This window comes from Mytilus galloprovincialis, chromosome 6 (genome assembly GCF_965363235.1).
Source record: "Mytilus galloprovincialis chromosome 6, xbMytGall1.hap1.1, whole genome shotgun sequence".
Lineage (NCBI taxonomy): Eukaryota > Metazoa > Mollusca > Bivalvia > Mytilida > Mytilidae > Mytilus > Mytilus galloprovincialis.
Window position 1 is genome coordinate 54,434,969 of NC_134843.1, and position 25,477 is coordinate 54,460,445.

At 32.9% G+C, this 25,477-nt stretch overlaps 1 protein-coding gene across 2 annotated transcripts in view; it reads right to left on the bottom strand.

The window, feature by feature from the left end:
• Window positions 1–240: 240 nt before the first annotated feature.
• LOC143078200 (ubiquitin carboxyl-terminal hydrolase 2-like) overlaps window positions 241–25,477 on the bottom strand; it is a 29,518-nt gene continuing 4,281 nt past the window's right edge. Inside the window, exons 3-6 of one of the 2 annotated variants that reach the window (XM_076253135.1) lie at window positions 23,866–23,980; window positions 22,544–22,620; window positions 21,691–21,765; window positions 241–683 (exon numbers count right to left, since the gene is read on the bottom strand). In XM_076253135.1, coding sequence (XP_076109250.1) covers window positions 486–683; window positions 21,691–21,765; window positions 22,544–22,620; window positions 23,866–23,980 — 465 coding nt within the window. In that variant the 3' untranslated portion in view covers window positions 241–485. Of the gene's footprint in view, window positions 684–14,983; window positions 15,296–21,690; window positions 21,766–22,543; window positions 22,621–23,865; window positions 23,981–25,477 lie in introns of those variants that run through there. The other variant, XM_076253134.1, reaches the window with a different exon arrangement.

The following is a 25,477-nucleotide window of genomic DNA, read 5'->3' on the forward strand; positions in this document are numbered from 1 at the left end:
AAATACACTAATTACCTATCTGAGATTACTTGCAGTTACTGAGAGCTAGTTCAAAGCCACTAACAACAAATAAAAACAATCATGCAACTTAGACTAAATTATCAATCAGTACACATCCAACATCCAATAGATTTAGTGTAAAGACGTCACAAACAGTCAGAGAAAAACATACATTGTGAAATGCCAAAAAACAGGCATCGACAAATTGTAGATCCACGTATGTGTATATGTAATTAACAATGATATTTAGTTTGCTTTTAATTTACTGATAACAAAATCAATATAAATACCAATGAAAACAATATTCAATGATCTAATTACAGTGTTGAATTGTAACCTTTTAGAATAAGTTGATTTAAAGGATCGATAAGTTTACCAGGATCGTTTCTAAATTTACTTGGCACGGTAAAACATTTCTGTTAAAAATGAGGATCTATTATCTCGTATACTGTTATTATTGAATCATAAAATATATGTCTAGAGGTTCACATTCTGTAGCCACCTTTCACTCTTGAAACAACAAATATAGTTGATCGGTCAATTAATCCGATATCAGTTAACCGTTTACTTTTTTCAGACGAGTCATAACGAAATTGCTTTCCATTATAGGTGAATGTAATATATTCTGTTTCAATATTCAGGGTCTCAGATAATCTTTCGAATAGTTGGTCTAGAGTGTCAGCCTGAAAAAAAAGCAACAATAGACTTACAAGGATCAGACAATACCAAGTTGAACTTCGTGTAACTATGTTTGTAAGAAAACACCATTATATACAATTGTGTAATATGAGGTACGGTTAATGTGAGAGTCATATTCGTTTTGAACGAAAATGAAATCAACTTGAAAACAGTGAATTGGATTCATTTTTTAGAAAAATGTACGCGTCATTTAGAAAAAAAATTCTACAGTTTGGTTCACCAGACGCGCGATCGTCTGCTTAGTACAAACAAGTGAGGCTCGGATCAAACTAGTTTGAACATCGAACCAAATTCAAAGATAAAGATCATTTAAAACCGAAAAAAGGCTATGCAAGATGCAACTGAGGCAATCTATGCCTGGATTAGATAAACCTTAGTTTTTCGAGTAATTTAACATCTTATATACACATTAAACTTAAAACAATAACACATCAAGAATATTTCTCGTCAACACCTAATTGCTGAACATTGTGCTAGTGATACTTTCAGGTATAAAGCGTTCACCAGCAGTTTCATGAACACAGTGGTTGTAAAACCTAATCAAAGATTCCAGTCTTATGAATTGATGCGCGTTTTGTCTCCGTCAGACACATAAGTAGTTCTCAAAGAAGTATATTCAGTATGTATATTTAAATAAATTTGAAGAATCAAAATTCTGACTGTCATATTTAGGGACCTTATAACGGTTGTTTTATTTATAAAGCTAGCTATCACTGAAACAGAAAATGTCGCAAGTCTTCACTTAAACAGTAATTAATTTTACAAATTTTTAAGGTTATTATCAAATTATTACAAAAAAAGTTCTTTTTTGTCTATTCTAACGAACAACTTCCAAAACCAGCGCAATGATTATTTTCACAAGTCAATTGCTTTTCTAACAATTTGAATTTTTACCACTTACTTCTCTTAATCTGACAATGCCTGCGTTTTGTTATTAAAAGAGAATCTTTTGAATGAAGCATGTATTTGTCTAAAATCAAGGTACTAAAAAAAAGACTTGCCCTTAACAAATCAGAACATCTCAAATGTATCCAGATGCACATCTGATGATCTTACCCTGTACCACCTTAAGCTTCATGTGTACTAGTATTACTAGTATTACTAAAAAGTCAGAGGAGTTGCGATACTAAGGTTGATGTTGACAAAGGACCATTATTCCAGAAATACTCATTTCACTATTTTTACTAGAACTTCCTTAACAAATAAAAAAGAAAAAAGATGTGGTATGATTACCAATGAGACAACTCATCACAAGAGACCAAAATGACACAGACATTAACAGCTAACAGCTATAGGTCACCGTACAGCCTTCAGCAATGAGCAAAGTCCATACCGCATAGTCAGCTATAAAAGGCCCCCGTTTAAAAAACTAAGGGCCTTATTTATGTACAAAAAATGAACGAAAAACAAATATGTAATACATTAAAGGCTCCTGACTTGGGACAGCCACATACATACATAATGTGGCGGGGTTTAACATGTTAGTGGGATCTCAACCCTCCTCTAACCTGGGACAGTGGTATAACAGTACAGCATAAGAACGAAGTATATAAATCAGTCGAAAGAGGCTTAACTCATCAGATGGACAAAAATACAATTGGAAATGATAATGTAAAACAATTCAAACGGCCTAATTTATGTACAAAAAAATAAACAAAAAACAAATATGTAACACAAAACAAAAGACAATCACTAAATTACAGGCTCTTGACTTCGGACAGGCACATACATACAGAATGTGGCGGGTTTAAACAAGTTAGCGGGATCCCAACACTGCCCTTACATGGGACAGTGGTGTAACAGTACAACATAAGACACACTATATAACAATCAGTTGAAAACTCATCTGATGGATAACAATACAAATACTACAAATACATGTGAACGTAGCCGGGTACTTGTACATCCCAACAACAAAAGGGCACTACATATAGATCTGAGATTACTCGCAGTTACTTACAGCTAGTTCAATTTAACTAACAACTAATAAACAAATCATGCATCTAGGACAAAATTATCAATTAGTACACATATTGGGTAAAGATGTTATTAACAGTCAGAGAAAATCATGACCTTGTTCAATACCAAGATACAGGTATGGACAGATTGTAGATCCATGAATGTGTCTATGTATATTACAATAATTATAAGTTTGCTTTAAATTTACTGATAACAAAATCAATATTAATACCAATCAAAACAATTTACAATGATCTATTTACAGTGTTGAATTGGTAAACTTTTAGAATAAGTTTATTTAATGATCGATAAGTTTACAAGGATCGTTTCTAATTTTCCGGACACGGTAAACACCATTTCCACAAAAAATGAGGATGTGCTATCCCGTTTGAAATAAGTTTTCTACAGGCACAACCAAAATCAAAACCAAATTTTTATATCTATGGAAAAATTTAATAAAGGTTTTCAGTAATCTGTGGTAATGAAATCCATGGATTAATACACTGATAACGTTCGTTAAAATCAAAAACGTCACAATAGACGCGTAGCGAACGACTTGTGAAATATAAACACCGTTAGAAGGTGCCAAAGGAACATCATTATCCAAAAGGGAAATTAACAATAGGGAACGAAAAATTGATTCTTTTGTCTTACAGTTTAGTGTGCATTTTTCAGTTTATAACATGCATTCTCTGCAGTGGTTTTAACTGTACAATATTTTCATATTCTAATATGACGTGCTTCTTTCGCTTTGTAAAGAATACCGTGATAAAATTCTCGATATATCTATACTTAGCACAGACTCAGAGATATACATACTAGAGTATGTTACAATATACCTCCCACGTAAATCCACATGTATCGGAACTTATTTGCAAATGGTATGCCGTTATATTTATTTTTAAATTGCAATTGAGAATAAATACAGAATTCGGATTCATAACAAAAATAATTAATTCAAAAGAGTGTGAGAAATCTTCAAAATTAAAATAAAATAAAATTCCTCGAAAGTCCATTAATGCTGTTGGCGCATTTAAGTCATTTCAAAACATGACATCATAAAAATGAAAACGCTAAAACTGAAGTTTTTCCGTTACGTTAACCACCGAAATTCATATACATGTAATATTACATTAAATGGATTTTTGAGGTAGGTGTTGTTTTATTTCCTTTGGTATTGCATTATTCGCATATTTACTGATTTCAGTAAGTCGACATGGCGGTTCCTTAGGTACGAAATGTCAACTTTGGATTTGGCGGTAGCTTACGAGAAAAACATGTACATTAAAAATGGGAAATGTTGGTTGGAGAATTAAAAGCATTATACAATTTTTCTAGAGGTTATTTACTAAATGATCCACGCAAGATACATATTTATTAGAATGTTTTAGCTTTATAAAACAAGGAGTAAAAACGAACAGCCACACATACGGCATACAAAACCCTCGCTTCAGTTTTTAAATGACTGTATTTTTCATATTAGAATCGAAATAATTCATAGAAGCCATAGATTTGTTGTCAATTTACACATAGCCTGGGACGTGATATTCGTTAATTTTATCCCTCGCTAACGCTCAGCATAAAATTGAAATATCACGACCGAGGCCATGTGTTAATTTCCAACAATTTTCTTAATTAAAATCTCGGACGGAAATGAAGATCATTAGGTATGTTGTTACTGTCCAATTGTTATAACAGACTTGTTTTGACGTCAGATTATTAAAAAACACACAGAGATATAAGTTCACTAACGTCAAGAAAAACATTACTGTTGTCAAAAGTACGTAATAAAAAATAACCGAGAAAGGGTTGTGACAATTTTGAATAAAAAACAATTTGATCCCATTTGATTTTTTACCAATTATTTTTGGGTTAATCTGTAAAACAGTATCAATATTGTTCCTCAAAGCATTCTAATTTTGTGATTGTCACATTTTTATCTATCTACAAAATATAATAATAAAACTTATTCGTAGAATTAATAATTTTATAACTACCTTATCTACTGTAACCTGTGAGGTGGAAGCCTTCGATGAATACCGAATAAGAATTACAATACTATTTGACGACATTCTATTAATCTTGCGTCAATAGTAAAAATATCAGTTAAAAGTTAATGTTTGCTAAAACAAGTGTATTTTGACGATAGTGTAACTCGAACAACATAGATTAACACTGAATCATGTGAATGCTGATAATAAATAAGTATCAGATAATGAATAAAAATAACACATTCTTCTTTCGATGCGTCTAAACGTGTTTTGTAAAGAGAGATATATGAATACTTAAGCTTTGTGCCATAAAGGTACATAAGTATTTGATAAAATACATGTAACTTTAGATTACATGACAATAAATAAATATTGATTCGAAACTAAAAATCTGTATCATATCATCTGATTTAATTTGTACTTGAAAAAAAGGAGATGTAGATTGGTTTTTCTTGATAACATTTTCACCAGAGACCACAATACGTGAATTTGAACAACTATGGGACACTGTTATACCATATAGTTAAAAATACACATGAAAAAATACATTACCTGAATTTCCTAAACAAATGTTTCAATATGAAAATCAGCGTTGCTTGGACACAAAGTATAAGTAAACGCCGACTTCAGGATGACATGCGTTGACCTTATCAAATTAAGATCAATTGTTGATGTATACAAAAACATCAAAAGTGTGATTATTCCATATAAAAAAAAATTGTTGGTATCTTATTTACTTTTTTTATTTGATTGTTAAGACATTTGCACTAATTGTAGATTGATTATACTTTCTGTTTGATTTTATTAAAAGCATTTCATACCCAGGTAGACAAAAAGATAAAGATATAAGCGCTTGCCCTTGATTTTACCCGTAGAATGTTATTTGATAAACACGTGTCAGGCTCGGTATCATACGTTTATATCAAACTTACATTATAGAACAAATATATGTGAATACATAATAGTTGCTTCTATCTTTTAGTAGATCATATCAGTAAAAAAAACACACACACAATTTATATTGTCCAGTAAGTAAGTCCAGTAAGAGCCGCTTTTGACCTCAAATTGCAGGTCTGCTGATGAAAGATTTTGAACACTTTTTAAGCACATAAATGCTTACTTCGATTTGAACTTATCAAGTCATTAAAGACGTTCAATTTCAAGCTTAAACATGTAAAATCTTTCAAATATGCCATTATATGTTCCTTTTCAGATTATTTCCGTAAAAAAATGAAAGTGCCTTTATATGTATTATGTATTATCATCAAATACAACAAACATTTACATATTAAGAATGAACACAAATGTGGCCACTTCGATTTAAGATGGAAACCGTATAGAATTGTGCTAAAATTGTGAAGATTTCAGTAATTTAGAATAACTTAATGATGCTGGTACACCCGATATATGTGCATTGTATTGTCAAAAACAGCAGAAGTATTCGACTTTCCAATAAATAGCTAAGAGTGTATATTTCAACAATTTTGTAAAACTGCTATATTTTAGGTCCAAAAGGGCTCTTACCTGACTTTCTCCTTTGATGCATCTGAAACGTCTTATGAACGTTCAAACCAAAATAAAAACATATAATATACGAAGAAATTTGCTTTGAGGATTTTATCCAATGCAATCATAGATAAACACTTTTTCGCCTTCGTGTTTTGAAAGTCCGTTCATCATGGATCCCATTTGGCTGTTCAAAATTCATGATTTTCTCCTTAATCAAGGTAAATTTTATGATTTTCAGGGTACCGTTTCATTACATCACTGAAAAGACACTATTTATCGAAATCCGGTTATAGTGTACCAATTTTTGCACCTCATGTTTGCGGTATATCCTCTTTTTTCAAGTTAATTGTTTTCTGTTTGATATTAAATTAATAATTGAAATCCATTTTCTTACATCCAGCGAACCGTTTATCTGGCAGTCGTCATGGTAGTCAGCAGTTTTCAGGAACATCCGTTGTTCGATCTGCTGGTCAAATGCGTTTTGTTAAGACAACTTTTTTCACTTTTTGTGTTTTTTGGAAAATGATGTTCGTGCTGTATTTAGACCCCTCTACAAAGTAATATGTTTTGCATGCACACGTATAAAGGTTGCTGTTTTTACTCAATGCAATTATAGGTTTGAACGTTGTTTTCAATAAAATTAACGGTACCAATTTTCTTGCACCAGATGCGCATTTCGACAATACATGTCTCTTCAGTGATGCATGTGATGCTCGTGATCAAAATATTTGAAATCCAAAGCTTATATAAAAGATGAAGAGCTATAATCCAAAAGGTCCAAAAAGTATAGCCAAATCCTTGACAGGAATCAGAGCTTTGCATGAGGGAGATACATTCCTTAATTTATAATAATTTCTAATAGTTTGTAACAGCAAATTTTAATAACACAAAAAAATCCGTATTTTCATGCCAGTACCGAAGTACTGGCTACTGGGCTGGTGATACCCTCGGGTACTAATAGTCCACCAGCAGAGGCATCGACCCAGTGGTAGTAATAAAATTACCGGTACCAATTTTCTTGCACCAGATGCGCATTTCGACAATACATGTCTCTTCAGTGATGCTCGTGATCAAAATATGTGAAATCCAAAGCTTATATAAAAGATGAAGAGCTATAATCCAAAAGGTCCAAAAAGTATAGCCAAATCCTTGAAAGGAATCAGAGCTTTGCATGAGGGAGATACATTCCTTAATTTATAATAATTTCTAATAGTTTGTAACAGCAAATTTTAATAACACAAAAAAAATCCGTATTTTCATGCCAGTACCGAAGTACTGGCTACTGGGCTGGTGATACCCTCGGGGACTAATAGTCCACCAGCAGAGGCATCGACCCAGTGGTAGTAATAAAATTAACGGTACCAATTTTCTTGCACCAGATGCGCATTTCGACAATACATGTCTCTTCAGTGATGCTCGTGATCAAAATATTTGAAATCCAAAGCTTATATAAAGCTTATATAAGACTTGTTTATATATAATTTTAAATATATGTTCCCGACCTGAATGAGAAAATCGCGGAATTCGTTGACTTTCATTTAAGATCTCATGTAGAAAATATTCCTTCTCACATTCAAGACACCACGGATAACCTTCGTAAAATAGAATCCATGAACCAACCCTCTTCCTCCGGAAACTCTCTTTGTCACTTTAGATATCACCGTGTTGTATACCAACATACTTCATAATGACGGAATACAGTCGTGTAAGGAAATACTAAGTATGAGACTCGCACAACCCTTTAGAACCACAAACCGAATGTTTAGTTCAGATATTTACAGGGGGCACAAATGAACAAAAAACATAGAATGAGTCACTCAATGTTCCTCCAATCACTCATTTTTCCTACCATCACTTGATTCTAGTAATTTAGGCTTCCGTAATGGACAGTTGTAAGGAATTTATTCTTCCTCCCAAACATCAGTATTGAAAAATAATTCATATCTTGTAATTATATCAATTGAAAAGATTGACAAAGACTAGAGCCAACACCTGCAACATTTTCTCTACAAAACAGTATTTGGTAATGGCAACCTATTAAGGAAGTTATTTTCAAGACGAATATTTTGATTACACAGTGACCATATCATTTTCTATGGGAGTCTTTCATATAGAAATAGGAAAATGTGATATGATTGCCAATGAGACAGTTACAATATATCGAACAAAGTTCAAATTAAAAAGAATATAAGCATTTATAGACCACTGTTCGACTTTAACAATGAGAACAACCCATACTTTTTAGTTGGATATTATAGGCCCCGACATGAATAATATTTTAAAAATTCAAACGAGAAAAAAAATTGCCTACTTTATAACAAAAAAAGATACGAAAAACAAATATAAAAGACATGAACCAACGACAAGGATCTTGACTTGAGATAGTCACATAAAGAATGTTGTGGTTTAAATAAAGTAGTAGCATGAGTATACTGCTGTTCAAAAGTCATACATCAATTGAGAGAAAACTCTTACATTTTTGTGGGGGCTGAACCCTCCACCACTATTTTGGGATAGTGGTGTTACAGTACGAAATAAGAACAAACCGTAAAATCCAATTGCAATTGACCTACTCAAATGATTGGTTCGAAGCACAAACGTAACTAACATTAAAACAATAGCCACAAAGTACCGATATATTTTAACGGGTACTCGCAGTTACTGAAAGCTAGTGCAAAGTCAAATCAAACAAATATAAAAGACTATACCCACTATATAGTATATGACATATACAGTCAGCATCTAAATTGTCTGATGTAATGATACATTATGTAGTATTATTACAACGTATGTAAATTTGGAAAGCGCTAATTTTGATAAGAGTTAAAAAGCTACAAGGTGCGGAAAAAAGTAAAATAACAATTAAAAATAAAGCAACAATATTTGAGGAATGACTGTAATATTGTTGTCTGAAGAAATAATAAAAGAAAAGTGATTCACACTGAATAACTCGCGTTGCGTTGTCAGCCAATCAAAAGACATTTTACATCCAAAATTAAATTATTCAATAATGGATCCCAAAATATGATCTTGAACACTCAATCAATATATAAATAATGTCTGGTGATATTTTAAAAACAAATCCTCATGTTGACTGTTGTACCCCTATTTTTGACATTTTTACTTATTGTGTCTGTTTATTTTGTTCACACATCGTTGACAATGTAATGGAATTTGATGCGACTGTCATACAAGTGAGAGGTTAAGCTAGCTTTAAAACCAGGTTCAATCCACCATTTTCTACATAAGAAAATGCCTGTACCAAGTCAGGAATATGACAGTTGTTATCCATTCGTCTGATGTGTTTGAACTATTGATTTTGCCAATTGATTTGGGACTTTCCTTTTTGAATTTTCCTCGGAGTTCAGTATTTTTGTGTTTTTACTTTTTACTACAACCAAGTCGATGTCAAGTTTCTTCCTAGAAGAAACTTTACTGCTGGTGGATTATTCCCCGAGGGCATCATTAACTTGGTAGCTTTATGCATGATGAATACAAATAATACAAAGAACAAACCGGCTGGGACGTCGCCCGGGTTACCAAGGTCCTCTTTTGCTGCACGGAACACTGTAGCATTTGATTTGTGTGTTCCACGGAATATCCTCCGGGATACCCCTGATTTGACGTACGTTTAACCAGAAGGTAATTACTACTTAAAAAATTCAGATACTTTTCAGAAATTAAAGCCATGTTACGTTAATATTTTCGACTGTTTGAATACACCTGCTACAAGTGAATCAACACCTATCATTTCTTCTTGTAAACACAAAAAAGGAAAAAGGAGCACGTGTAAGACATGTAATATGTTAATCACGACTCCTGATTTCACCAGTAATTTAACAGGAAAAACGTATTATACTAAATCTTTCGAGCCTCTGGACTGTTCCACGGACAATGTTGTGTACGAAATCGAATGTACTTTGTGTGGACTACTTTATGTTGGTGAAACTCGACAAACTTTACGTAAATGGATGAATCAACACCGGTCTGATAATAAAGATCCGCAATTCAGGGTTCTTTATAACCATTTTAATCAACCGGACCATGATCCTTCTTTATCTATGAAAGTACGCAGCATAGAGAAAATTTATCACCACACAAATAGCCCTGTACTTAGTACTCCTTTCCTAAAAGATAGAGAAAATTTCTGGATAAGGGAACTAGGTACTGCAATGCCATATGGTTGCAATGATAATGTTAAAGGAGTAGGAAATTTGTCAAGTTCAGCCTGCAGTGATGTTAATGTAATGAGTTTATTTAATACTACCTTACGAAACCAACGTAGCCATGGGCAAAAACGTTACCATCGGCCTAATGTAAAAAAGTCTTCCAAATCTAGATCGCCCTCTGGAAGCTTTAATGACCTTCTTTCTCATCTTCATCATCCGTTAAGGTTACATTACATTAGAACTATTATTTTTTCACTGCCTGTTAATTTTCTAAAATGTTTGAGAGATTATGCACTTGACAAAGGAGGCACCAATACATTTTCTCCAATATACAGACTTGTCAGTATAATTTGTGATGTAGCTCTTTTCCGTCTCTTTAAACCAGTAAGATCGGAACCTTTACATGAGGAAAAGAGGAAATTCCTTCCTTTTGACTTTACCAATAGAGGAATTGATGCAATCAACAGCAGCAACGTTCTACATCACAAGGAGGTAACATCTAAAATTCCTATTTATTTTCAAAATCAGTCTGTTCCTATTGTATCCTACAGCTACACCAAAAACATCGCACCCAAAATATTTAACTATAAACAAGCATTACAGGACCTTAATTTAGAACAATATCTAAAAACAAAACTCTGACATGTGACTGTTCCCGATCGCCTTACAATTACAGACCCTCTGGCCATGTTATTACTGGGGATCTAAACATAATTCAACATGAAAATCTCCGAAAGGTGATTTCTCATGGTCCTAAGTTTAGAGAACTCCAACACATCCATTGGAACCATAACTTCAAAATAATTATGGATTCCATTGAGGACTACGCCAGAGCATGGGCTAAACAAGAAGAAGTTCAACTGGACACTTTGTCAGAACGGGTCAAAACAATCAGGTCTCTGATAAAACGTCGCATTCATAAGTTGAAAAACTGTGTGAATGATCGACCTAAATCCGTTTTCAGTGACAAAGAGGCTGTAAAATGTCTATCATCTCTTGAAGATAAGTATGTTGTTGTTCCTGCGGACAACGCTTCAAATAATATTGTCTTTATATGTAAATCGTAATACTACGAGTGTCTTGTAAAGGAATTAGGAATAAATGAGCACTCAGGTATAATCCCACATACAAAAACATATCATTTGACAAGGATGAGATTTTGGCGAATCATATGTCCTTCATGGCTCCAATGAACATTGCATTGAACAACAAATCGGAGGACTTACCTTGTTTGTATTGGATACCTAAACTTCACCAAATTCCGTACAAACAACGGTACATTGCCGGCTCATCTGCATGTTCTACTAAAGAATTGTCCATTAGATTGACTAAAATTCTTTCCGCAGTGAAAGAGGGTCTTCAGATATACTGTGAAACTGTTTACTCGCGTAGTAGTATTAACCGTATGTGGATTCTTAAAATCTCTAAAGAACTTCTGGATAATTTTAAATCTCGGTCTTTTTCTGAAATTAGTTATATCAAAACTTTTGATTTTTCTACCTTGTATACAACCATTCCCCATGTGAATTTGAAAAACCGTCTAAAAGAAATAATCCACAATGCTTTTCATCATAAAAATGGTAGCATACGCTATAAATTTATCACTTTGAGATACCATAAGGCATCTTTTGTTAATAGAGAACAAAAGGGTAAAACATACTACACAGAGGAACAAATTATCAGTATGCGGGAGTTTTATTATTGACAACATATTTGTTAAATTTGGAGGTAGACCGTTTCAACAAATTGTCGGCATTCCTATGGAAACGAACTGTGTGCCTCTCCTTGCCGACCTCTTCTTATTTTCATATGAATCGGAGTTCCTTCAGACACTTGTTAAAAACAAGAAGATCAAAGAAGCCAGGCTATTTAATTTCACTTTCAGATATATTGATAATGTTCTTTCCATTAACAATCCGAACTTTTCTGATTGGGTTCCATTAATATAACCACCAGAACTAGAAATTAAAGAGACAACAGACACGGCTTTCTCCGCCTAATTTTTAGACTTATACCTCGAATTTGACATACACAGTCATCTCAGTACCAGAATCTATGACAAACGAGACGATTTTAATTTTGAAATTATCAATTTCACCCACCTTAGTAGCAATTTACCAACTTCACCTGCATATGAAATATACATTTCTCAACTTATTCGGTATTCAAGAGCTTGCAGCTCCTACTCAGACTTTGTAAAACGTCACCAGTGTCTGAGCAGAAAGTTGATGAACCAGGGATATGTCAAATATAAAATTGAGAATGGAAATGGGGAATATGCCAAAGAGACAACAACCCGACCATAGAAAGAAAAAAAACAAACAACAGCAGAAGGTCACCAATAGGTCTTCAATGTAGCGAGAAATTCCCGCACCCGGAGGCGTCCTTCAGCTGGCCCCTAAACAAATATATGCTAGTTCAGTGATAATGAACGCCATACTAATTTCCAAATTGTACACAAGAAACTAAAATTAAAATAATACAAGACAAACAAAGGCCAGAGGCTCCAGGCGCAAAAATGCGGCAGGGTTATATATGTTTGTGAGATCTCAACCCTCCCCCTATACCTCTAGCCAATGTAGAAAAGTAAACGTACGTCTCGTCCTTTTTCTAAAAAAGTTCATCGTACCAAGAACTTGTTGATAAATATTCCGTATCAACTTCACAAATAATACAAGATGGTCTTGAAGTATAGATTTTGCGTACTTACGTTGGTTATCATCTTAATAACGTGTAATAGTATTCTTTTATTTGTCTTTATTAATATTACTTTTACTGTTAAGTCAGTTTTTTGAGATATTCATTTGACGTGACTCTGTACTTATGTATACCATCATACTTTGAACGACACAATTATTTTATTTATTAATATTAATTTCTTTTACTTATGTATCTGTCATACTTTGAATGACAAAACTATTTTATTTATTAATACTACTTTTTCTGTTAAGTCTGTTTTTGTGATATACATTTGACGTGACTCTGTACGTATGTATCCCGTCATACTTTGAACCACAAAATTATTTTATTTATTATTATTACTTTTACTGTTAAGTCTGTTTTTTTTTTTTTTGTTTTTTTTTTTGTTATATCTACTTTACGTGACTCTGCATTTATGTATGTCGTCATACTTTGAACGACAAAATTATTTTATGTCTACCTGTGGGAATTTCAAACGCGCACTTTTACACCAGTACTGAAAACCTTCCATCCTTTATGGGTAGATTTTACATACTCACTAATTAGAGAATTAAATCGTATAATATAAGCAAAATGGGGATGTTAAATTTGATGTATACCTTTTTGTGCTTCTTCGTTACATTTGTTGTTTTTCATAGTGATTAAGATGATAACACAATGTTGACTGTTCTACCCCTATATTTTTGACATTTTTACTTATTGTGTCTGTTTATTTTTTTCACACATCGTTGACAATGATGGAATTTGATGCGACTGTCATACAAGTGAGATGTTTAGCTAGCTATAAAACCAGGTTCAATCCACCATTTTCTACATAAGAAAATGCCTGTACCAAGTCAGGAATATGACAGTTGATATTCATTCGTTTGATGTGTTTGAACTATTGATTTTGCCATTTGATTTGGGACTTTCCTTTTTGAATTTTCCTCAGAAATCAGTATTTTTGTGTTTTTACTTTTTACAGTATCATGTTTATGTACAAATTTTATACGGTCATTGTCAAATAAGTTTAAACATATTTATACAAAAAGCGCATTATAATTAAAGATAATTTCGTTTCGAAGTAGTTCCTTATTATGCATTTGTTTTCAAAATGCATTGTGACTGAATATTTTTGTTAATAAAAGACCTTATAAAAACCACAAACAGTCTCGGTTTCGAGGTAACGTGTTCGCATCGAGTGTGACAGATTATAGGTTCAAATCCCGATCGGGTTTAACGGAAGACATAATAATTGGCATGCTCGTTATCCACTAGCTTAGCAGAGGCCTTCAGGAGTTATAGCACTAACGGCTCGGCCCGGAATAAAAAAAACGTGTGCGTGAAGGATGACATATCTTTTTGCGGACTGTTACAGTGTGAACTGGTATGTTAAAAATCCGACTCAGTCTATCGATTTAGCACAAAACAAGATTGATTTCCGTATCAAGTTAATTTGCTCTCGTCTTGCATAAGCATTTAGTTTTCCATTGTTTGTTTATCAGCAATCAAATAATATGTCTCTTACAGTATACTATTTTGTTTTATAGTTTTAAACATTTTACATTTGCCCTTTCGGTGGCTTAGAAAGCTTTCTGTACGGTATGTCTTTTGATCATTGTAATGTACCGTTAAATGATGGCGGATTGTCATTTCATTGGCCAGTATTTAACATTTTCATATATTGATTTATTAATTTATTATTTATTTATCTATGAGTAATAAAATTTTATCTTAGCAAAACACAGAGTCCGGGTTTTAAAAGCGTCAAGCATTGCACCAAGAAAACTAAAATTGTAATATATAGATTGGTTCATTCTTAGTTGGCAGGTTACTCTGTAAAACAAACTCTAATAACAAAATCATATAGCTTGCATAAGTCGTATACATATACTTTTCAAACAATTCTTATAAAAAGATTACATTTAAACGAAAACAAAAGGCATTTTATTTAATGGCAGGAGTAATAAATGACTATTGTTGATTGAACACTTTTAATCAAAGCGACGGCAAATGGCTTCATGATACCACACTGACAATCTTGATATGTTTATTTGCATGACATTATCATGGGTTTTTCTCGTAAAAAAGCAAGTATGCATTTGGACTGTTCAAAACGTTTTTTTCCTCTATGGGAGTTACCAGTGAATCGTTGCATTTAAACCATTTTAACGTAATCCTATGCATGACATAGCAATAATAATGCCCACAATCAATATTGCCGGAATGTAAAACAACGCCATATAACTTGTAAGAATGTTGTACTGCCTTTTTGCTCCCATCAACTTCCTAAAACAAAACACGAGAAGTATTCATGAATTTGTATAATGTGCTCTTCACTATAGATTTAGCTATATCCGTGGAAGCAGTTGGAAATTTAATGACAAAATGACCAGAGGCACTGAAAACTTGTCCCGTTTCAGCAAGGAAGCCATCAATTATGGATTCATGGAAATACGTTGTAATAAATAATTAGAATAGAAATGAATTGAATTGAAATAAAAACCAAAATTTCACTCAATGTTATCATTTTCTTCATAAGAAGTAAACGACGAGTACAGCAGGCTATAGATGCTTGGAGTGAAATTGATATAAAATGTTTACAAGGGAATAAGTTTCCAGTGTCTTAACTTCAATTTTTTGTTTTACTGTCTGTTACCTCTCCGAAACATGCTATTTATTCGTATATATACAGCTAGATCAGAGAAAGTCAGGAAATAAATTCCAAAAGGAACGATTGATATGCAGCAAAGATTGACACTTTTGAAATTAAGTTACTAAGCAAAATTAAACATACATCATCGTCAATTAAACATTGAATGTTAATAGACCGAGAGGACCACAGATACTTGTACAAACTCTAGACGACTTTTTGTAAAGAAATGTATATACAAAAAAGTAGAAAGATACCCTTTGTTACTTTTATTGTTTTAACCTGCGCAGACAGACTGTTAAATGTTTTTATTCACGAAATTCAACATCTAATTTAAATTTATGACGTCACACGTTAACAACCATGGAGGAAGCGCCGCAGTAGTGATGCTCGAACAAAAAGAGATTAAAAAGTCCAAACAAAGTACGAAGTTGAAGAGCATCGAGGACCACAAATTCTAAAAACTTTTGCCAAATACAGCTACGGTAATCTATTCATGAGGTAGAAAAGCCTAATTATTTCCAAGATTTTAAGTTTTGAAAACAGTTAATTTATGATAATGACCATGTCAATGACAATTCATGTCAACCAAGAAGTGCTGACTACTGTATTAGTGATAGCCTGGGGAAATAAAAAATCCACCATCAGTCTAATCGACCCGATTACATTAAATAATATACAAGCAAAGGAGTAGGTCAAGAAAGACCCCTTTTTGGCCCCAAAATATAGCAGTTTTACAAAGTTGTTAAAAATGTTAACTTCTAGTTATTTATTGGAAAGTAGAATGATTATGCTACACAAATATGGGCTGTTTTTTTGACAATACAATGCACATGTATTGGGTACTAGCGTCATTAAGTCATGCTAAATTACTGAAATCTTCACAATATTAGCATTTTATTTGAATTTTAGACGGTTTCCGTCTTAAATGAAAGTTGCCGCATTTGTGTACATTCTTAATATTGAAATGTTCGTTGTATTTGATGATAATACATAACATATATAAAGGTTGAGGATAACCTTTTAACAAAAACCATCTGAAAAGTGGCATTTTCTGGCATATTTGATAGATTTTTTATATTTAATAAAATTGAGAATGGAAATGGGGAATGTGCCAAAGAGACAACAACCCGACCATAGAAAAAAAACAACAGCAGAAGGTCACTTACAGGTCTTCAATGTAGCGAGAAATTCCCGCACTCGGAGGCGTCCTTCAACTGGCCCCTAAACAAATATATACTAGTTCAGTGATAATGAACGCCATACTAATTTCCAAATTGTACACAAGAAACTAAAATTAAAATAATACAAGACTAATAAAGGCCAGAGGCTCCTGACTTGGGACAGGCGCAAAAAATGCGGCGGGGTTAAACATGTTTTTGAGATCTCAACCCTCCCCCTATACCTTTAGCCAATGTAGAAAAGTAAACGCATAACAATACGCACATTAAAATTCAGTTCAAGAGAAGTCCGAGTCTGATGTCAGAAGATGTAACCAAAGAAAATAAACAAAATGACAATAATACATAAATAACAACAGACTACTACCAGTTAACTGACATGCCAGCTCCAGACTTCAATTAATCTGACTGAAAGATTATGATTTCATCATATGAACATCAGGCACAATCCTTCCCGTTAGGGCTTTAGTATCATACCATCATACCATATATGAGAAGAACATAACCCGTGTCATGCCAACAACTGGTTTTTGAATAAATGTGTTTAGTTCCGATGCAAAGACCCTATAAGTGAATCAATATTAACGCCAAAATATGCAATCTTTAATGATCTGACAACAGTATCGTAACTATATCCCTTCTTAAGGTAACACGATACCGAATGACGTTACGCCACGAGTTATCGTTCCTAACGTTATCGAATAACGTTCATACATATACAAGCCAATACAGCAGATTCTGCAATCACAAAGTGATTATAATAATAAAGAAAAAATATTTTGGATAATCATAACTATGTTACATTTTTAACGGTAACTTGTTCTAGATGCAGAGTGCCGAGAGTTTTGATGCAATACGTAACAGTTAACTTTTCGACATAGATTGTTTTATCGTTTTCCGGTAATTATTCTGCTCATTGTTAACCTTAAACATTTGTTAAACAATGTTTTACTTTACTTTTAATTCATATTCTGTTTCTTTAATATTTTAGCATCTGCACGATTTATCTATATAATTATGTTCTTATGGAAAATAGTCCGAGTTTTATCATTTTATTTTACTCTCAGTTTATTTTCGCAATAAAAACTTTTTCATGATGAACGCCGTATCCCCATGCAATTTTGCTTTGAAAATAGAAATCTTGTCTATAGAAACTTAATTGTACAGCTATTAATTCGTGTTAAAATGGTCGTCAAAAACACCGCTCGGGCAAAATGGAAAAAGGAAATTTATCTGGATGAGAATACTGAATAGGAGGGGTCCTGATCCCGAAATCCCGGACTTAAAAACATGAAATCCCGAGGTCCCGAATTTAAAATATTGAAATCCCGCCATCCCGAAATTCGAAAAAACGAATTCCCAGATCCCAAAAGGGTCAATCCCGAAATCCCGAGTTTAAAAACACCTGACCCCGGAGTCCCGATAAAGATCCTTCCCCCTCAATACGGATAGAATAAGGCAAAAAATCACAATACAACCAGACTTTGAAACTCATACAGAAAATAGTTTGTTAGTATGGAATGTAGAAAAAAGTAAAATCACAAAAATACTGAACTTAGAGGAAGATCAATTGGGAAAGTCCATAATCACATGGCAAAATCAAATAACAAAACGCATAAAAAACGAATGGACAAAAACTGTCATATTCCTATATAGAAAAGTGGTTTAATTGGTAATTTTGCCGAATAACATTTCCTGTATTCCAAGTGTAAACAGTCTGTACAGAGTAAATTCGATATAGTTTCGGAAACATTTTAAAAATAAAGTGCTAGCGTCGTAATATCATAGACCAAGTCTACACAGGACAGACAGCAACATCAGAATAAGGCCTGAGAAAGTTACCGTAGGCTAAGAAATACATATGAACTTGACTCGGCAAAAATAAAAAAAAAATAAAAATCATGTCCCGTTAGTGTCTGATTTAAGCCAGTCCCAAGTATCCACTTTCAACTATAAATATTCCTGAACATGCATGACATATTTGCCACTGGACGTTAAGCAACCAACAATTAATTTCCAGGTGCAGAACGAAATAAATTATATCAGCAGAATTGCATATTGCATTACTAGGAAATTTACGAAACCCGACAGCGGAAATGAAAATAAAATAAACACCATTCAGATCCCGACACATATTTTGTTTTCAATATCTCTGAGTAGTAATACCGTTACGTTACATTCTGCATTCAATAACGTCACACGTTTTCGGTCCAATTCTAAGGGTATAAATCAACTTTGAAGCCATTTATCTCAAAAACAAGGATGGTGACATATTAGTTTCTATACGTGTATGGATTCAGTATGCAATTCTGGATATTATGTTAGTTTTTTGTTTTTCTCCGTATATAAGAACATAGCCATCCATTGGAAAATCTAAAAAGGTAAGCCGACAAAAAGGCATTTCCCCTATATACCTAGGTAAATTTTTCTCCAAAATTTACGTTTTCCTATGAAAATACAAAGAAAACAAAAATGGGGACCCCCATTTTTTATTACATATTCCGATGTAACTCGATTCAAAGAACACGTGTGCCAAAAAGTTTGGAAATCGGGAGATATGCCATTCGGTATCGTGTTACCTTAATAAGTCTATTCAAAGGTTTTGTTAGTTTTTGAGGTGAATACTGACACCTTTGTGCTTTATAAAGAATATTTCCATAAAAAATTGGATGTGAAATACCTGAACGTATAAGAAGTCTGCATGTTGAGCTATATTTACGAATGATGTCCTTATACCGATGATAAAATTTAGTAAATGTTTTGACTAGTTTGTCATATCGAAAACCCTGGTGTAATAATTTTTCAGTAATACATAAATTTCTCTCGTTAAAATATAAAACATTGTTACATACACGAGCGAATCGTACAAGTTGAGATATATAAACACCGTAAGATGGTGACAAGGGAACGTCACCATCTAAAAACGGATAATTAACGATAGGAAATGAAAAATCATCTCTTTTATCATAAATTGTAGTATTAAACTTTCCGTTAGTGATATAGATATCAAGATCGAGGAAAAGGCAGTGGTCATTGTTAGTATTAGCTTTATTTAAAGTAAGTTCAACAGGATAAATTTCTTTAATATACATACTGAAGTCGTCATTATGGAGAGCCAAAATATCATCCAAATATCTAAAAGTATTATTAAATTTGTTTATTAGATGTTGTTTCGATGGGTCTTTGCTTATTTTTGTCATAAATTGTAACTCATAGCAATACAAAAACAGGTCCGCAAAAGGTGGTGCACAGTTAGTCCCAATTGGAATTCCGATAATCTGACGATATACGGAATCCCCAAAGCGAACAAAAATGTTATCTAGTAAAAATTCAAGGGCATATATAGAATCAAAGTATGTCCAATTGACATAGTTTTTTTGTTTATTGCTACTAAAAAAATGACCTAAAAGAGTTTGAACATATATATTCACATTCTGACTTTTTAAATGCCCATTTTATTAGGTGTGTGAATTTTTTCTTAATGAGAATGTGAGGCAATGTGGTATACAGGGTAGAAAAATCAAAACTTTGAACAGATTTAAAATCACCAATATAAGCATGCAATTTATCAAGTACTTCCAACGAGTTCTTGACACTCCAAAAGTAATTAATTCCACTATTTTGGAAGGCCTTATTTGAACAATTTATTATCAGGTTTTTAATTGTACCAAGTGTGCTGGTAAGAAGAATAGACAATTTAGTAGTGGAACAATGGCTTGAAGACGAAATCAATCTATATTTGTAAGGTGTTTTGTGTAGTGTCGGAAGCCAGTACATAGTTGGGACTTTCATTGTATTTGGCTCTGCTTGTAAAGCGGTAGCTAAAAGTTTATGTTTGTAACAGATGTCGTTTTCTGAAAATGGAGTCAGTTGGAATGTTGGTGAATTGGTGATTTCTTTTTTCAGAACCTCAATGTAAAATTTACGTCAAACAATAATAATATTATTAGCAGCTTTATCGGCCGGGACAAAAACAAATTTCTTGGCTAGTTCTTTTAGTTTATGTTTGATACGAGAAATAGGTTTTTTGTGGTTATTGTTAATAGTAAAATGTTCTTTAAAATGTTGAATACGTATATCAACTATCTTCATTACTGAATTAAAAAAAGAGTCCAAAGATTTTTTGTCAGCTTTTTCCCGTTTTATCCATTTCATACAGTAAGTATGGAGTGAGTCGTGGATGATATTACGACACTCATTCCAATTAATAATTGACGGGGGACGATATTTAGGTCCTTTTCTGAGGAATGATTTTAACTCTCGGTCTTGGACGATGTTAAGATCTCCTGTTATAACATGGGAAATGGGTCCATAAATATATTCGGAGGTACTAAAATTACACGAAGTAGGTGTATTTTCACTGATATTAACATCTTTACACAGTTAAGATAAACTGTTGTAAGCTTGAATCGGGCCGTTTGTAATGAGTGAATCAGTTAAAATCTGTCACATAAACTAATTGAATCAACTGAAATAGACACTTAAGTGTTCAAAAAGTGTCCAAAATCTTTCGTCAGATAAATCTGAAATTTGAGGCCAAAATCAGCCCTTACCGGACCTACTCCTTTAAGTAAGAGTCCCCATTCCTCAGCTTTAATTTTATTTTATAAAGGAATCTGTTTGTTTTTTCACTTGCTTTATATATATAACAGTCTGAATCACAGAGTGAGGGAATTGTAGAATTATCAGGCGTCCGTTCGTACGTTCATGTTTTCGTTGTTTGTTCTTGGTAGCACTTTTACCAACACAACATTTGACTTCCTTACTAACGAAAGTGTATACCTCTGCATTAGTTATGAAATGAAAAGACATTTATGAATAAGTAAACTTTATACGTTTTGATGCCTTACCCATTCTACTTCGTCAATTTTCAATGTATGCTGATACCGTACCAAAATATTCCTTTTTCGTAAACTGTTGTAAGTCTGAAACAAGACGAGCAATAGCACGGATATTATTTTGTATGTAAAATTTCGAAAAGGTTCTTTTAGCTTTATTACTACAGAAAAATTGTTGTCTCTACATACATACATCATAGATACCAGGATTAAAAATGTGAACGACAGTAGCGTGGACTCACCAGTGACGGTCAAATAAAAAAAAGGTAAAAAGGAAATGTATTTAAACGGGTACATTTAGAAAAGATATCCAAATACATTTTGTAATGTTATCGCTCAAACATTTGTCCAACATATATTCACAAACTAAAGTCATTGGTGTTTTGTTAAAGTTGTACATGTTGTAATAATCAACTTATTTACAAAACATTAGAGAAAATGATTTCATAACATTTGAACAGTGCATAATTAACAAAATATCGGACGAACCTATTGTTCATTCAACTAATCAGCAAAAAATCAGATCTACAAACATGTAGCACATGTACACGATGAACATGTACATGATGCACTTGGATTATTAAAATGTTAAGCTTAGACAAAACGAAATCCGAAATGTATAGCTAGTAAAATTTAAAGAGCAATCAGTTTTAGTCAAGACAATCTATTTTAGGAGGAAACATGATCAGTATCCCAAAGTAAGAAATATTGTTGGTATTAACCATAACTTTAAATGAGGTTTTTAAAATTTAATATTAAAATGTAAAGTTAATATCATAACCATTGTAGACAGAAAATGAACAAACAACAATTGGAACTTATTATGCGTAATGTGTTTATTCATCTTACATAACTATAAGCTTACTTCTGTATTTTCAGTTCTTCCAATTTGCAGGATGAGTATCTCTGGAACTTTGGACACAACAAGGTACTTAATCGTCTCTGTAAACACATATAAAATGTATAACAAAAGTATTTCAAAAAGAAAGGAGATAAATAGAAGATAAATAGAAGATAATCAAAGACTCAAAGATAATTCTCTTTTCTTAAAGTCATCTTTACTAGCGATAACAGCTTCAGAATTTATGTTATAGACTGAATTGGATTATGTCGGAATCCTAGCATTTAATATCTTGATAATAATTTAATTATCTGTTCCATGTTCCAAGACCAGAATTGTGCAACCATTACAAATGCAATCACTAATACCGGAAATAATTAAGTCAGCATATTAAAACAACTGTATAAAAACATTTTTGTTCTTTTAACATTACATTCTAGTTACACAAGAAATCATATCATAGTTTGTACTCATTCAAAATATATTTCCCGATGCTATATGTATAAGTTCTGATTTATTTGCTGTTATTGCATTTTGTTACGTGGTCTCTCATAACTTCTTACTCACTGATATCTTTAGACTGCTTATTTATCGAAATTTTGATTTTTTTCCCTCCCGAAAAAATTTGCAATACATAAATGATTACGTGTTCCATTATTAAACAAATGACACGTCAAACGTCCCGTACAGGAGGAGTACACCATTAAACATTTAAAAACGAAATCGATAACACTTCGTTATATCCATATGAGTTTTTCCCACAAAAAGCAAAACAAGGTCTTGATCTTGATATGGTCATATAATCATAAGATGGGTCTTTCTTACTTATACTACATATGTAAAAGATTTGTTGCAAAGATATATGTTCCAAAAAACATTTTGTCAAATAATCCAACGGTAGTTCCAGCATAACTATTTCGAAGTGAGATAACCTTATTGAGAGTAAAAAGTGTAAACTGAATTGAATCATATATATAACACTCAGAAACGTGTCCTGATCCCCAAGCGTGTCCGATTCTCCCAAACGTGCCCACATGGACGTGACTGAACTGGAAAACATGTCTTATAGATATGATGTATAACAACAAACCAGAGTATTATGTTACCAAATGATTTATATCACTAAAATATAATAATTACTACGATGAGGTTGAATTCCCTTTCATTTATTCATCATCCACATAGGTTCTTGTCTCAGAAAAAATATATCTCTGTACCTTAGCATAGCTTCCATGTATAGAGAAATTATTTTAGTTGAGACCATTCACCATAATTTGCGGACATCCGATGTTCAGTTCTTTTAATCAGATTATCTATTGAAAAAAGAAAAAGAAAAAGGCTTTTACCTCTTTTTAAAGCTTTAGTTTTGTCACAATTTCTGCAAGGAAGTTCTCCAGACCGAAAAGGTTCACTCTTTTTCAGCATTTTCTTCAAACCAGATGCAACTGTATAAAGATTTCCCTGAAACAATATACCTTATCAGTATTATAAGTTGTAAAAACATGTATATGTTACAGAAATTGATACATTATAAAAACTTTAGAATTTCATGTTTGTTTTTTTAATAGTACTACTATATACTTTTTACCACATGAGAATGGAAATTTGATTTGAATGTTGTTTGCTATTTCTCGACTTGAAAAACGTTTGCCCCCTCAGACACTATAATAAAGAGGAATAGATCACCTATGACGGAACTATGTTTTTTTCAGTTTTGAATAAATATTATATGTATTTCTTAATTCAAACACAGTACTTATCACGTTTCATAATATGGTAATTGAGATTTCAAAGATACAATATGTAATTTCCATTGTTTCTAGCTGTTGATAGTTTTTTACTTGTAACTAGATATAAGATGTGGTACGAGTGCCAATGAAACAGCTCTCCCTCCGAGTCACAATTCGTAAAAGTAAACCCTTATAGGTCAAAGTACTGTCTTCAACTCGGAGCCTTGGCTCATCGAACAGCAATCTACAGTGAAGATCACTTCTAACCTGTCACAAAATATGTCAGAATCTGTCAGGTGAACTGTTCTAGGACAGTTTATAGAACTGTCATCCTGACACCTATTAGACAGTTCTATCTAGAACAGTTCTAACCTAGAACTGATTTGGTCATTTCTACCTAGAACTGATCTGGACAGTTCTACCCTAAAACAGTTTTAGACAGTTCTACATAGAACTGACAAAATCTTTAGTCATTTCTACAACTAGAACGGTTCTACGGCTAGAACAGTTCCACGACTAGTACAGTTCTACGGCTAGAACAGGTCCACGACTAGATCAGTTATATGATTAGAACTGATTTGGTCAGTTCTACGGCTAGAATTGATATAGTCAGTTTTACCCATATAACAGTTTCAAAAACTATTTGTCTTAAATATAAATAAGCCAAAAGAATATAATATATATTAAAAGATTATTATCACAGCACTGTTTTAACATTCAGTGACGTCAATCAGAAATGTTCTATCATCTTGACAGGTTTGGTCAGTTCTACAGCTAGAACAGTTTTAGAAAGTTCTGCTGACAGTTCTACAGTTAAAACTGATTAAGTCAGTTCTGCTGACATTTCTACTGTTAGAACTGATTTGGTCAGTTCTGTTGACAGTTCTACGACTAAAACTGATTTGGGTTCTACCTAAAACAGTTTTAGACAGTTCTACTTAGAAATTATCCTAGAGAAGAACTGTTCTAGGACAGTTTAGAACAGTTTCATAATATGGTTATTGAGATTTCAAAGATACAATATGTAATTTCCATGTTTCTAGCTGTTGATAGTTTTTTACTTGTAACTAGATATAAGATGTGGTACGAGTGCCAATGAAACAGCTCTCCCTCCGAGTCACAATTCGTAAAAGTTAACCCTTATAGGTCAAAGTACTGTCTTCAACTCGGAGCCTTGGCTCATCGAACAGCAATCTACAGTGAAGATCACTTCTAACCTGTCACAAAA